Below are 13,817 nucleotides of genomic sequence, written 5' to 3'. Positions count from 1 at the left end.
AGGAGCGAGGTTACAAACAATAAATCATGCAGAAACAATAAATCATGCAGAAACAATAAATCATACAAAAACAATAAATCATACAAAAACCTTAACAAGTACTAAAGAATAGAAATGATCAGACCCCTAGCCCCATTTCAACCTTTGAACCCCCTGAAATGATAAATTCCATGGATATACAAGCCCTAACTCAATGTTAGAAGATAGTATTCCACTCCTTCACCAGCCAATACTGAAAACTCTGTGTCACTTAGAGTTACAAGATATTTCAGCACCACTCAAATCCGTCACAGAACCGAACGAACCCCAAGTCGTCTGGGCATTCAACAGAAGCGTCTTTGAGTTTTGAGTGAAAGTACAGACAGTGTCTTTTCCAAAAGCAACAAGCTGAGCGCTTGAGGCTAAAACTACACCGCCAGATGCGACAGAGCTGCTGCCCCAAAGGGCTTTGACGGAGCTTTTACTGCCATCAGCAGGGACAGCGACATTGGCATTTGCACCAGACTGATCATTGGCGAGTTGCACAGTTGTAGCAGCTGGTGGGTCGGTCTTAGGTGGGTCGGTCTTAGGTGGGTTGGTATTAGGAGGGGTAGAGGATGAGACACAGGAAACTGTAGCTAGGTCTGAGAAGTATGTAGGACTAAACGAGGCCCAAGTCTTCTTAGTATCCAATGATACTTTCAAAGATGGATTATCAGTGAAAGTGCAGATAGTGTTTGGTTCAAAAGCAACAAGCTGAGCGCTTGAGGCGAAAACTATACCGCCAGATGCGACAGAGCTGCTGCCCCAAAGGGCTTTGACGAGTTTTTTACTGCCATCAACAGGGACAGCGACATTGGCGTTTGCACCAGACTGGTCATTGGCGAGTTGTACAGTTGCAGTAGCTGCAAAGACTGAGGGGAGGACACAGGAAATTATAGCAAGGCTTGAGAAGTGCATTTTGGATAGATTTTGCAATTTATTAGTGATGATATCCGAGTGCTTGACAGTTGATGAACTTTGGAACTTATAGCATATTGTACGAGGTATTTATCCCCATCGCTCATACTTCATTCCAAGGTTCTTCTTCTCGAGGCAAGAGGCTTAGAAGTGGCTCATACTTCATGCCAAGGACCTCTAAGGAAAGTTTTGATACGAAAGTGTCAGGCTGTCTGTTCCATCTAAAAATATCATTAGTATCCGCTATTAACACCAAGAACCTCCGTATCAAGATTTATTCTAAGATAGTAAGTGCCAAGTTCTATCTATGATGTATCTCATATATTCGCCATTCAAATAAGTTATAGAGAATAGTGTCTAGCTGCTCCGCGTTATACGAGAATTATATTTTAACTGCTGCTATGGCTTGCACGACTTCATCAACTATATATATATTAAGACTTAGAGTATTTAGAGGTGTGAGAACTTCCCTTAGTCGGAGGTTTTAGTACCCTAAACTATTACTTGCAACTTATGAGATCTAATATTAGAACGGCCTAGTCTAAAGCTTTAATCAGGAAATATAAAGGCATCAATTCATCAGCCTTAGTGGTGGACCAAACATTAGCAAACATCGCCGGATTTAGTAAGACTTGGCATTTATACGCGGAGGCGGAGTGTGCACCTGTCAACCTTGGAATTGACGGCAAGGCGGACTAGAAAGAGGTCTAGCCGTCCATCAATACGAGGTTGACCGAATCCTCAGAAATAGCCTCAGTTTTCAGATGGTGATGAGTACATATTCGAAGATTAAAGTTAAACATCGAAACCAGTCGGTTTCCTACGCCTTACCATCCCTAACCATAGTTCAATCACGAGGCTTTTTCAAGACTTAGAATTCTAAATGGGCGAGGCTCTTTAGCCCATCCCAATTAATTAACGAATCAAAAGTGACAAAAGAAGTGGGGGACAAGTCAATCCCAATTCTTTTCTTGAGCCCATCTCAGTTACATCTAGGGCTTGTACGAGGCTGACGATTTCAAAATATTGATATAAATGTTAGTTCTAGTTAATTTTTCGTTTTCAACTTCATCGGACATCAAGAAAAGACGTTGTGGGTAGATGTTTCAGTGGGGTGCGGTTAGAAAGTGATAGTACAAAGACTTAATACAGCCTTATAAGCTTCCACTTTATCGTATTCTAACGCCTAGTGGTGGTTGGTCAGGAATCTCAGGATATCGAACTTCTCGCGCTATATAAGCCCTTTAAGTTCCGCTTCCTAATACTTAAGGGATTTGATTATCGCCAATATCTCTTTATTATGGATGTTGTAATTCTGCTGGTAGGGATCTATAGTCTTTAAAAAATATCCTACTAGATGCTATCTACTAAATTAAAACACGGACGAGTGGTGAAAATGACCCTCTTTTTCATTTTTTTTTCATTTTTTTTTTCATTTTTTGTCTCATAACTCCATTGAAGTCAATAAGACTATGTAAATAACCTATTGAATCGGGCACTGTGGATACGTCTCTCTCCTATGTCCAGTTTCTTTACATATTCCGCTTCTGCGTGGCCGCTGGCGTCCTGGAGATGATGCCCGGGTTTGGCGTCTATTTATATCACCACTATTTGTATCACGATTTATTGACGCGTCAATAAGCTGGCGGCCTTCCTGGATAGTAAAGCCACCTTCAATGACCATTTGCGCATTCGGAAGTGCCTTTTGTTGCTTCTTTTTTCATTGGCTTCGCGAAGAGCAGTTACTTCCTGACGTAAAATGGCCATCTTGGTGTATAGATGTAGTGCCTTTCAACATCTGGTGTAATGTCTTCTTCGTTGATGTCGAAGGTACACGCAGGGCATAGCATAATAGATGAATTCAAAGCAGTTCCGCTACATTTGGTATGTAATGAAGGTTTTCGAAACACCGCAGAAATGCTTTTGAAGGCTGGTGCCGATGTCGATGTGAAGATCGTTAGGTTATGGACGCCGTTGCACTTCGCATGTCAAAAAATAAAGATCAACAGGATAGCCAGACGATTGATGTGATCAAACTTCTCATAGCCCAAGGTGCTCAAGTTGATCCCGCCACTGATATTGGCATGACACCCCTTCACTTCGCGTGTACATCTGCACATCCCAGCGCTACCAAATATCTTGTTCGCAAAGGGGCAAATATTCATCAACAAGATTACGAGGGGAAATCGCCTTTTCAACTTGCGTTTGAAGCATCTTCCATCAAAAAGTACGGGCCTTTACTATATGAAAAAGCTGGATGTCGATCAACTACGTTGAAAGGATAGGGTTCACACGTTGCACTATATATACTGGAAAGGGCATGGTTCGTCCTATATTCTTAGTATATATGGTGTGAAAGGTGGTGTGAAGTGTGGTCGATTCATCTAGCTACTCGAGTTCATAATATAGTCATTCCCCCGTGACTCGGGGGTCTGTTTGTTCCGTTCCGGGTTGTGGTATTGCGGGATTGCAATATCCATGTTCCGACAATAGGACTTGGCTCTAGGATTGGCTCTGACTTGAAAATAAGTGTGGTCTAATGTGAATGCTATCGATATCTTGAAGTAACACCTCAGCAGAAAAGCATCTATGGGTTATGACTATGAGACTGGTAAAATGGAGAATAAACCGGTATTCTTCTGTGCGACGTAAAGTCGCTGATTTCTCGGAGCTGTCGCAAAATATAGGTGGTCTCACATCGCGGCTCCTAATAAACGCGTTGTCTGGGGTCATCCTGGCGAAGGATGCAGCTCTCTTCAAACCATTGCGTGAATTCTTCGCTTATTGTCGTCTGCACCTGCATATCGAGAGTGAGAGTCGTGTTGGAAATTCTCCCATCTGCTAACAGAACCTAAGACCTTAGACTGAAGATACCAAGATGGAATGCCGGGTCGTACTGCATTCCCCGGAGGTCGGATGGAAACACCGTCAAGATATTGCTTCCAGTGTCATTGTGCATGATAATATCGTGCACGAGTGCAGGGTTTCTGTTCAATCTTAGAGGAATTCCAATCCGCGCAAGAATCTAGATTTGTCAGTGTATAGTCCTGATAATGTCAATCCAATATATCAACATACCGTAAGCATGCCTTGGGCGAAATTGAAGGGGAACGCTCCAACAAGAGATGCCTAAACCATTTGCTGATGCTAATCATAGAAGAAGATTAATTTGGTGTCTTTTCATGTATTTATATTCCCATATTTGCCTGAGAATATTGATGATAGCGAGGATATTCCTAAAAGTGATTAGTAAATAGACATTCCGCGGTCAGAATAGGCAGTGATACCTCAAACCAGCGAGCTGCTGTTGTAGGAACCGTATCATCTCTCCATGGGTCCTTGTCGACCACCTTACTATCAACAAAATATACTGGGGGGCGTCTGAATGGTCCTAATTCCCCACTCTGATACATCTTCATCACGACATCGATATTGATTTGCCAGTATTGCTTGTATTCGGTGGACGTGTTCTCGAGTTGCGCGAGAAGCTCGCGTAGCTCTTCGATTCGAGTAGCGGGGTCCACAACATACTCCTCACTGGGCTTGAATGGTGTGAACTTCTCGATAAAGGGAGGGAGGTATGGCCACTCTGAATCTTTGTCCTCGGTCATTTTTGAGGTGAGGATATTCTGTGAAAGAACATTTGTCAATATTTTCAAATGGGCGTTGAAAAGACATTTTCTGACCAGGTGAGATTTCTGGGAAAACTAGTGGGCAAGGTCTCGATGAGTGGAGAAGAGGAAGAGTGGAGAAGAATGGGGAAGAAGAGCGGGGAAGAAGAGTGGAGAATAATGCGGAGTAAGTGCGTCTTGATAGTCACGTGGATACAGAGGCTTGTTAGACTAGTGCTGTTTGTTCATTGTCGAGAAGAGCCAAAGCAAAATGGTCGAGAGGAGTCAAGGCATAATGAATATGATCGTGAAAAATAAGCACGTGGAGGGGCGTGTGTAAGAGCCTATCCTGGATATTAATAGCAGAGATGAATAACGGAAATTGATGAACAATATGAAGTCGACCCCATAAAACCGCTATATGAAGAGTAGTATGGCCCATTTCATCATGGAGTGAGGAATCCGAACCAGCATCAAGAAGAAGCTGTATCTGTTGGATATTTCCTTGTTATACAGCGGCCATGAGAGCATTACCATATTGATATCTAGCAGTATCTGAACGACCTCAACACTTCCGTACGATGCAACAGGCTGGAGGGTATTACCGTATTCACTCTCTGGGCGTTAACATCGGCATCATCATCTAGCAGCATCTAAGCCACCTCTACACTCCTACACCGTGCAGCAGCCTGGAGTGCATTGCCTAAATAACCCCCCTGGGCGTTGACTCTTGCTCCAGCTCCAAGTAAAATTTGCACTAGACTTTCTTGGCCCATCAATGCCGCCCTCTGTAGCGCGTTTCCTGCTTCCCCCGTTTTTTGTTAATATAAGCCCCTTGGCGTAACAGCCACTCAACAAAACTTACTTGCCCACGACTTACTGCTTCAACTAGAGGCGTTCTTTGACTCCTACCTTTTGCCTCGCAGTCTGCTCCTTTAGCTTGTAACTTTTCAGCTACTTATATACATCCTGTATCTGCCAAATGCAACGCTGTTTGTCTTTTGTCACATCTCACATCCACAGTTAGACCGCTAGACCCCATAGTATCTACCAAATCTACCATATTTGCAGCCGCGGCTATGTACAAAAGTGTCATGCCCTTTGCTGGGCGCGCACTGAAAAACCCCTCTAGCCTCTGGTAGACCTGCAGCGGCCAATCCACTGCTGTAATACAGAAATTTCATTCGGTATCTTATCTACACGTGAACTGCCTGTCTTCTCTGCATGCAAGAAAAGGTTCACAATTGCGTAGCTCAGTACATTCTATCTACTGAACTAATATTCCAGTCATACTTAAAAATCCGATGTCCTGTCGACTGACTACCCCTGAGTAGACTGAAAATTGATATAGAATACCGAAATTATGCTGTAGTCGAAAGACAAACTGATTGGTCGAATATAAGGCGACGTCGGAGTAAGCTAGTCACTTGAGAGACCCCTCTTTATTTTTTCGGTTTCTTTTGGTATTTGTTCAATATTGTCTATTTCTGGAAGCCATAGAATCAATTAAATCTTGCGCTACAGAATTTCTATGAGCCTTAGAGCTTTTGTAGCCCCAGGCCCGCCAACACTACATATGAAAATCGTAATTCATGTTTCTTCCGTGACTGTTATAGTCTCTTGGATATTCACGTGATTTGGGCGAGCAGGAACAGGATTCAAATGTTCCTCACTGCTGTCGCCATCTCCATGAGCAAAAACTCGATGCTTTCGTGGTGCGGTAACAGTTGTCACGAGGTTCTTGGCGTCTTCAATATCTGGACGCCAGGTACTCGGGTCTGCACTATTATTGTTCCTCATGCTGTTGAGGGGGTAGGATGGTGAGTTTCTTCTATGTCGATGTTTGGATCCTATCGATCCACCAAGGGCCCAAATGAACAAAGGACGAAGGGTAATAAGGCTGCCTGCAATGACTGCGGCCCCAGTTTCGATAATTGTACAGATGGTAATTTCATAGAGCGCGTCTGCGGTCATTGCATGTTAGTATATCCAATATATTAGAGAGAATGAATTTGCACAAACATAGGAAATCCGGGTTATTATATTGACGGAAAAATGGCATTCGGGCTATAACTCCAATACTCGCCCTAAGAAAAGTCAGCAATCTGATAGATCAGAGTAAGTTAATTAGGGAAACAACTTACACGGCACCCAGACTCAGAATTCCTCCAACAGCCCACTTTGTCTTATTATTCATATGTAGTTTCCAAACTAGGAAGATAGGCAAAATTCCCAGCGTCAAATCCGCAAAAAGGGACATTACAGAGTACGTATAGCCCAGACTAAGCGTAATTTGAAAAGGTGTGCAGTGTCCCTCTGAGTCCGGTAATACTCGCAACCAAAAGTAGGAGACAGGAAGACATTCAAAAAGTAGAGTGAAGCCAAACAAGAGGCCAGCAGAAATGATGAGTCCAATCACTGCCCAGAGAATGAAGCGATGCGTTTTTATGACTGTTACTCGTAAGAGTGCCATGGCGATAGACAATTTAGCGAATGTGGCACTCCATACGAAGAAACTCTCGGCGAGCCAATAACACTTTATGCAAAGAACGGTTATTAATTTAACATCCGATAAGAATAGAGAGAGAAAAAGAAAGTCGAAAGGCTCACCAGTAAGGCGTCTTTATAGTATATCATGTCCGATGGGAAATCTACTTCGTGATGGCCAATTCCTGTCATAGTTCCGTAGATAAGGCTTGTAGAGAAACCAATAAATAAAACCTATCGATTAAGTCAGAAAAAAGATCGAGATAGGGTTGGAAGCTGGGTAATACCAATGCAATAAGCATCAACATGTCATCCAAACCAAACCCTCCAACGATGTATAGTCGGACAAAACATCTCAATGAAACCACGACAATTGCTGCCGACAAAGACACGATACTGAAGGCAAACAGAACTAGACTATGTCCCTCAAGTGGGAGTCGTGTATGCATTTCAGGGAATCAAATTTTTAGGTCAAAATCTGACCGTCAACAACAGGTGACTGGTCATCCACTCACTAAGATGAGTTTAAAAGCAACAATCGATCACGGATGTTAAACAGGGAGCAAAAAGACATAGAATTAATTTGAGCCAAGATGAGAACTAGCCGTATTATCTAGGTAGTTATGGATATCTTACGGCATAACTAATTAATATTTTGTAGCTGAACCCTCATCTGACCCCCACACAGCCCCGCGAAGGATTCAAATTCCAATTTTGGAAAACACCAATCAGTTTTGGTTCTAGGCTCTTTCAATTTAACCAACTGCTCCCTACGAAGAGGCTCTCGATGGCTGCTTAAGTTCAAGAGATATGTATCCAAATATGGCATGATAGCAGGCACTGGAGTATAAAAGGGACAAAATTTAGGTTCATCAGAGGTACCAAAGAAGGCTCTTATTTCCGAATGTGTCGGCTGATAAAGCTTGACTAACCTTAACAGTATTAGACTAAAACGATAATTGATGAAGAGCTCTGGGATGCCGAGTCCAGATATTAAAGGCAACAGGTACTTTTGATGGTCGTTCAGGCTAAACAAAGTACTTCCGATTGGATGTAGCGCTCGCTACAAGTAACCGGCCCCTTTCATAAATTACCAATTTATTACGGACCCGCGCTAACGCGGGTCACGCACCCAAATGAAAATATTACAACTTTCCGACCTTCTATTATCAAATCAGTAGCCATAAACTGCTTAGAGATATTAAATTATTACTGATATAAAGGTGAAATCGAATGATTCAAGTTCCATTTTAGCTAGCTTTGACGCCGTAGTCTTCTTCCCTACGCCTTACACACCTGTTTAAGCTCTTGCATCACAGTTTTCCAGCGCAGTCGTAACTTATGTAAAGCTTGTATATCGCTCAGTTTCTGCTTAAGTAGCTTCATTCTTTTCACTTCTGAAGAGGTAATAATTCTAGGGCGACGATAGGCTTTACGAGAAAGGTCATGGCGCCGCTGGCGTGCCGTAAATAGCCCTCTAAACTTATTAAGCCAGTTGAATCATTCGAATCACTCTGGTTTAGTGTTGAGGATTGATCAGTCTGGTTGTAATCAGGTAGACCATCATATACTAAAGCAGAATTAATAGACCAAATCCCTGATAATCGAAAATCTAATCGAATAGTTGATATCTTAAAGGTCTTCTGTCGAATAGAATAGAGTGTAGCCAAGAATTCATCTTTAGTAAATTTGGTTATTCCAGATTCTGTTGCGTCCTCAGTTGCTTCCGAATGCCAATGTTTATAGAGATTAAATACATCAACATCTAAAGGCTGAAGTAGATGTCTTAAATATGGTGGGATAAAGAATATCTAAATCCTGTGCTTTTCGCAAAATTCCAAGAATTCCATAGTAAGATGCGATCCAAAGTTATCACATGATAATAATTAATAACCTCTAGGTAGACATGTGCATGGTGTGGGTATGGTTCAAAATTCATACCCATACCCAACCCATCAGGGGTAAGATAAACCCATACCCATACCCAACCCAACCCACGTGGGTATGGGTTGGGTTGGGTATGGGGGTATTTTTTATGCCTTAATGCCTTAATTTTGCCTCAGCCTAAACTAAATTAGGGTAATTAGTGCCTTAGTGCCTAATTTTTGCCTCAATCTAGTACTAACTGACAAACATCACGTGAAATAAAAGTCTTGGCAAAAAGATGGGTTTATGGGCTATGGGTTTCACTTCAAACCCATACCCAACCCAACCCAATGAACATGTCCTACCTCTAGGGGCCTTTAGTACACGATCGCGTATATCTCTCGAAGTGCTAGATCCATTGAAATGCTAATAAATCAGTTATATAGCTATTCTTAGAGATAGCTAGACTAATATCATCAAACCAGCGTAAGAGAAGTTGTTTTACGGTAAGGATAACCATTGGTAGAATACTAAATCCATTAGTTGAGATAGCTTTAACCATAGTAGTAGAATCTCGATTTGTGTTCGTTCCTGAGATAATCTTTTTCCGGGGCTTTCGCGTAATGATCTTGTTGCGACAGCCGAGAAACAAGGTCATCAACAGACGGAAAGTATTTCGGTCGAAAAAGCTTCTGCCAAGACAGTGACTCTGGAACTAGATTAGTATATCACGGCATCCTTGAACGATACGCATTCATCGCAAACGACACCCTTGAGCGATGCGCATTCGCGACAGTAATGTCCCGTCTTCACCGTCTCTTCTGTCTAGGACGAATGATGACATTCGTCCAGGGCAGAGGGGCACCCATATACTATAAGTAGCTAGTTCTTTCATCAATGAAAAAGCAGACTTCACAACAACCACAATATTCAGTACTGTAGAGACCACTACACTTGGTGGTTTGTCTACGGTGTTGAGTAGTGGTTTGTTGAAGCTCACCAACTCCTTTCTACTGCAGTAAACTCCAATTCCCCTTTACTGCAGTAAGAACTCGAGCACCGTTCTCAGTTATCGGCGACTAGCTAGCTACGCTCGCTAAGCGAGCGACAGATCTATTAGTCTTTTCCAACCCCAATTGGAATCCAGTCTCATCAAAGTTATAGATATCAGAGGCTTCAATACCAGCATCTTCAATCAGCTTTTCATAGATTTTAAACCAGTTTTGAATCGTTGATTTATCAAAGGCTTGTTGGCGTTCAATATCAAGAGCTTTTCGGCGTTTCTTTCTATATGCAGGGTTTCGTTTTAGAAACCCTGTAACCCAATCTTGGCTTAAAGGCTTCGCATCAGGATTTAGAGCCAGCGAGATATTCTGAGCAGCAGTATAAACTTGCTTAATCTTTGGAGGCATCCCAATTAAATCACGGTTATCAAACTAGTTCGTTAGAGTATTCTCCTGGTCTTCACCAAGCCTACACCCATTTGGTGGTCCCTCAAATAACGAGTTTCCCCCTAGACGCGTCTTCGAAGGCGTTGATAATCAACGCCAAAAGCTTGCGCAGTTGCAGAGATTGTAGGGTGAACTTCACTGCTAAACGCGCTGACAGCTTCAAGAATTTGGTTTTCGTGGTCCTTATTATTGAGAGGCATGGCGTTTGGTAGTGGTTACTGATTTAGTGATAGAAGGAAGGTCGGAGAGTTGAAATATTTTCATTTGGGTGCGCGTTAGCTTGGGTCCGTAATAAATTGGTAATTTATGAAAGGGGCCAGTACTGATTTATGATGTTTTTTTTTTCCAAATTCCGGAGATACGCAGTTGCAATTGCCCCCACAAATACGACCCAAAACGAACTAAGTGAAGGAAAGAGAAATGTGTCCTGATCAACTGAAATGTCGACTATTATCAATTAATTTCAAAAGTAATCTGGACCCATCTCCTGACTTAACCCGAAACAGTTGAGATCGGCAGTAAACAGAAAGGCCCTTCAGTGGCCGTTGCGAGTATTTTCTAAGACGCTAATATTTACTATCTAAATATGGAGTACCCAAATACCGATAAGCTATTATTTATTGCGAATTCTTGAAACTATGAGCACAGTCATGCCATATTTTGAAATTATCGATTACCATGTCATAAAAGTCTAAGGTTCAGATTTTGATAACCTATATCTCTATTAAATGCGGGAATTACAATGACAGCACCATATGCCATATGGAAATGATGGACGACAACCTCGGACTACTTCGTACGTTTGTATTAAAATATTAATCCAATGCAAGTGGGTATCTATGGGTCAAGAGCTCTTGATTCTATCGCGCGAAGGATTTCTATTCCATAAATTACCTGTACTGTGTACAATGGATCATAGGTAGTAGTATAAGTATCCTTGAGTCACAAGTATGGGTTGTATACAACCGAGGATATCTGGACGCTTCCTCATTATATTTCATACAAAATGACTTTTCCTAAGCCTGCCATCGACCATGAACTGGCTGCTTTTCTGGCTGCCACTCCTGCAACGAACGACGCAGAAATAACACCAGAGACGATTCCTATCTTGAGAGAGTTCTATACACAGGTCACATTAGAGTCAATTACCGCTGGAAGATCGATCAAGCATGAACAGCACACTGTCCCCGTTCCCGGCGGCGAAATTATCCTCTCTGTTCTTAAGCCTGCCGAGGTAAACGAGCCGACTCCAGCTATCTACTACATTCACGGTGGTGGCACATTTATGGGAAACCGCTTCTCCAGTATTCCCCTGGTTGATCGCTGGATTGAAAAGCTTGGAGTTACAATCATTACTGTCGAATACCGACTGACCCCTGAGCACCAGTATCCAATCCCCTTTGAAGATTGTTATACTGGCTTTAAGTGGGTGGGAGAGCATCTTACCGAGCTTGGAATTGACGGGTCTCGACTGATGACTGCTGGGCATTCTGCCGGTGCTAATTTTGCATTGGCGGTAGCTCTACGAGCTCGCGACGAGAACGGCCCTAAGATCTGCGGTCAATTATTGATGTGTCCTATGCTCGACCATCGTAACGAAACTACTTCTGTTAAGCAGTTCTTCACTGGAGCATCATGGACCGGTAAACTCAACGCGAAAGGCTGGGAGATGTATCTTGGTGATCATGGAAAGGGTGAAGGCGCTAAAGTAGATATTCTGGCTTCGCCAGGTATTGCCGAAGCTGCCGATTATGTGGGACTCCCTACCACATTTGTTGATGTGGGTGCTGCTGAGCCCTTCCGTGATGAGTGTATTACATTTGTCAGTAAACTCGCGCAGGTCGGTGTACCGACAGAATTCCATATATGGCCTGGCGCTTTCCACGCATTCGACGAATTTTGCCCGACTGCTGCCGTGTCGAAGCGATCAATCGAAACCAGAGAAGGCTGGGCGACAAGCGTTCTGTCTAAAAAGGAGTAGACATGTCAGATTTTAGGTGTTTGAACTATTTGATGTCTTTATCCTGCGTAATAAATCTACCGTTCACTACTCCAAGTCAGAAATTATTGTCTTGTCAACTTACAATCATTCTCAAGAGATTCAAGAGATTCAATTGCTTGGATTGAAATTATGATAAGCGATACGCAATGTTCGATAAGAGACAAGATAAACATCGTCATTGTCGCAAATCGCAACGCAAATCCTCCCAACTTTCGCACCTCACGCAATAATGACATCTTTAAGTAGCTATTAAATCAGCTCAGGCCCATCATGAGATGTACAAAGAGAGTGCCAGCTAATCATGGTAATTGGCATACCATCTGGATGGGAGCTTCGCATGTATTCTCTTTGGCTGTTACGGCCATGGCGCAAAGTAAGGTTTCAGTGAAGAACTTCGATGCATATCGTAGTACGCCGAAAAGCTGTATTCCATCTGGTCATATCACTTCATTAAGTATCTAGTTAGGCAATCTCAGAATACTAAACAATGACCTGGAATCACTTGCGTTGAGTATGTCGGGGGAGATACTTGAGATTGCAAAATCAGAAACCTTCCAGTTCACACATTTACCTCGTGGGCTTCTATCACGCGATGACCCTCGAGCAATGCTAGCTTCTCGGACACCAGGAATAACATGTTTACTTCAGTCTGCGCTTTCTCTTCGGAATATTGATTTATCTTTCCGTCAAACACTCAAAGGAGGACCGTTCCACACTGCGGAGTACGACCGAATACTTGAAAGTATTGCCTACGAAACTAAATTCCCGCTACTTGAGGTATGTGCACTCTCTGTATTTTCAGAAAAGGAAAAGTCGATTCTACCCTTTCTCCAGAAGCATCCTGATATCCGCTCTTTCACACTGTGCGAGTGTTTTTTGATCTCTGGTTCGTGGACCTCTATCTTTTCTCAACTAGAATGCCAAAGTTAGAGGACCTCAATCTGTCAAATCTCACTATAAAAGACGAAAAAGATGCCGAAGAAGCATGTTTTATGGTTAATTTGCACTCAGTTTGGGATGAGAAGCCATTTGAGGACAATTTGACAAGCTTCTCGAAGAGTGAAGGAAAAATTACGCATACTAGGAGCTTCGATTACGAAGATTTAAAGAAAGGGCTTGTATCTTGCCCATGCCCTGCAGGATACCCTTTGGGATCTCCCGCACATATGCGCTGGCGGCAAACTCAACATGCACTTTATGCACCTCCATAGAACCTCAGAGTACCAAGTGCTCCAGAATTCTGTGGAAGAACTCTGCCATAGGGAAATTCTCACCTCATTTTGTCAATACGCTTGAAACCTATTTCAATTTCTGAATGTAAGAAAACTATATTTCTATAGGGATATTTCGTGGTAAAGATGGCATATGATGAGCCGGTCATCGTTCAGCATCTACGTAGTGAAATGGGGAACGCTCTAGGCAGCACGGTCAGAACAGGCAGGTCAATTCATCTAGAAAAAA

At 42.6% G+C, this 13,817-nt stretch overlaps 5 protein-coding genes across 5 annotated transcripts; 2 read left to right on the top strand and 3 right to left on the bottom strand.

Moving 5' to 3' along the window:
• Positions 1–246: 246 nt before the first annotated feature.
• On the bottom strand, positions 247–939 carry N7495_007137 (uncharacterized protein; the record flags this gene model as incomplete). The annotated part of the gene is made up of 1 exon (XM_057209788.1): positions 247–939. One exon carries the CDS (start codon positions 937–939, stop codon positions 247–249), a length of 693 nt encoding a protein of 230 aa, XP_057063562.1.
• Positions 940–3,541: 2,602 nt separating this feature from the next.
• N7495_007136 (uncharacterized protein) lies at positions 3,542–3,784 on the top strand (the record flags this gene model as incomplete). The annotated part of the gene is made up of 1 exon (XM_057209787.1): positions 3,542–3,784. The coding sequence occupies one exon, from the start codon at positions 3,542–3,544 to the stop codon at positions 3,782–3,784; it is 243 nt and encodes an 80-aa protein (XP_057063561.1).
• A 391-nt stretch (positions 3,785–4,175) lies between these two features.
• Positions 4,176–4,550, bottom strand: N7495_007135 (uncharacterized protein; the record flags this gene model as incomplete). Its single annotated transcript, XM_057209786.1, has 1 exon — positions 4,176–4,550. One exon carries the CDS (start codon positions 4,548–4,550, stop codon positions 4,176–4,178), a length of 375 nt encoding a protein of 124 aa, XP_057063560.1.
• A 1,590-nt stretch (positions 4,551–6,140) lies between these two features.
• Positions 6,141–7,486, bottom strand: N7495_007134 (uncharacterized protein; the record flags this gene model as incomplete). Its single annotated transcript, XM_057209785.1, has 4 exons — positions 6,141–6,514; positions 6,708–7,086; positions 7,161–7,271; positions 7,325–7,486. The coding sequence occupies 4 exons, from the start codon at positions 7,484–7,486 to the stop codon at positions 6,141–6,143; spliced, it is 1,026 nt and encodes a 341-aa protein (XP_057063559.1).
• A 3,874-nt stretch (positions 7,487–11,360) lies between these two features.
• Positions 11,361–12,335, top strand: N7495_007133 (alpha/beta hydrolase; the record flags this gene model as incomplete). Its single annotated transcript, XM_057209784.1, has 1 exon — positions 11,361–12,335. One exon carries the CDS (start codon positions 11,361–11,363, stop codon positions 12,333–12,335), a length of 975 nt encoding a protein of 324 aa, XP_057063558.1.
• Between the last annotated feature and the right edge of the window lie 1,482 nt (positions 12,336–13,817).

Source organism: Penicillium taxi, assembly GCF_028828555.1.
Source record: "Penicillium taxi strain IBT 34144 chromosome Unknown utg000004l_segment0_segment0, whole genome shotgun sequence".
Taxonomy (NCBI): domain Eukaryota; kingdom Fungi; phylum Ascomycota; class Eurotiomycetes; order Eurotiales; family Aspergillaceae; genus Penicillium; species Penicillium taxi.
Note: the sequence above shows the minus strand (reverse complement) of the source record. Positions and strands in the feature narration are given on the sequence as shown.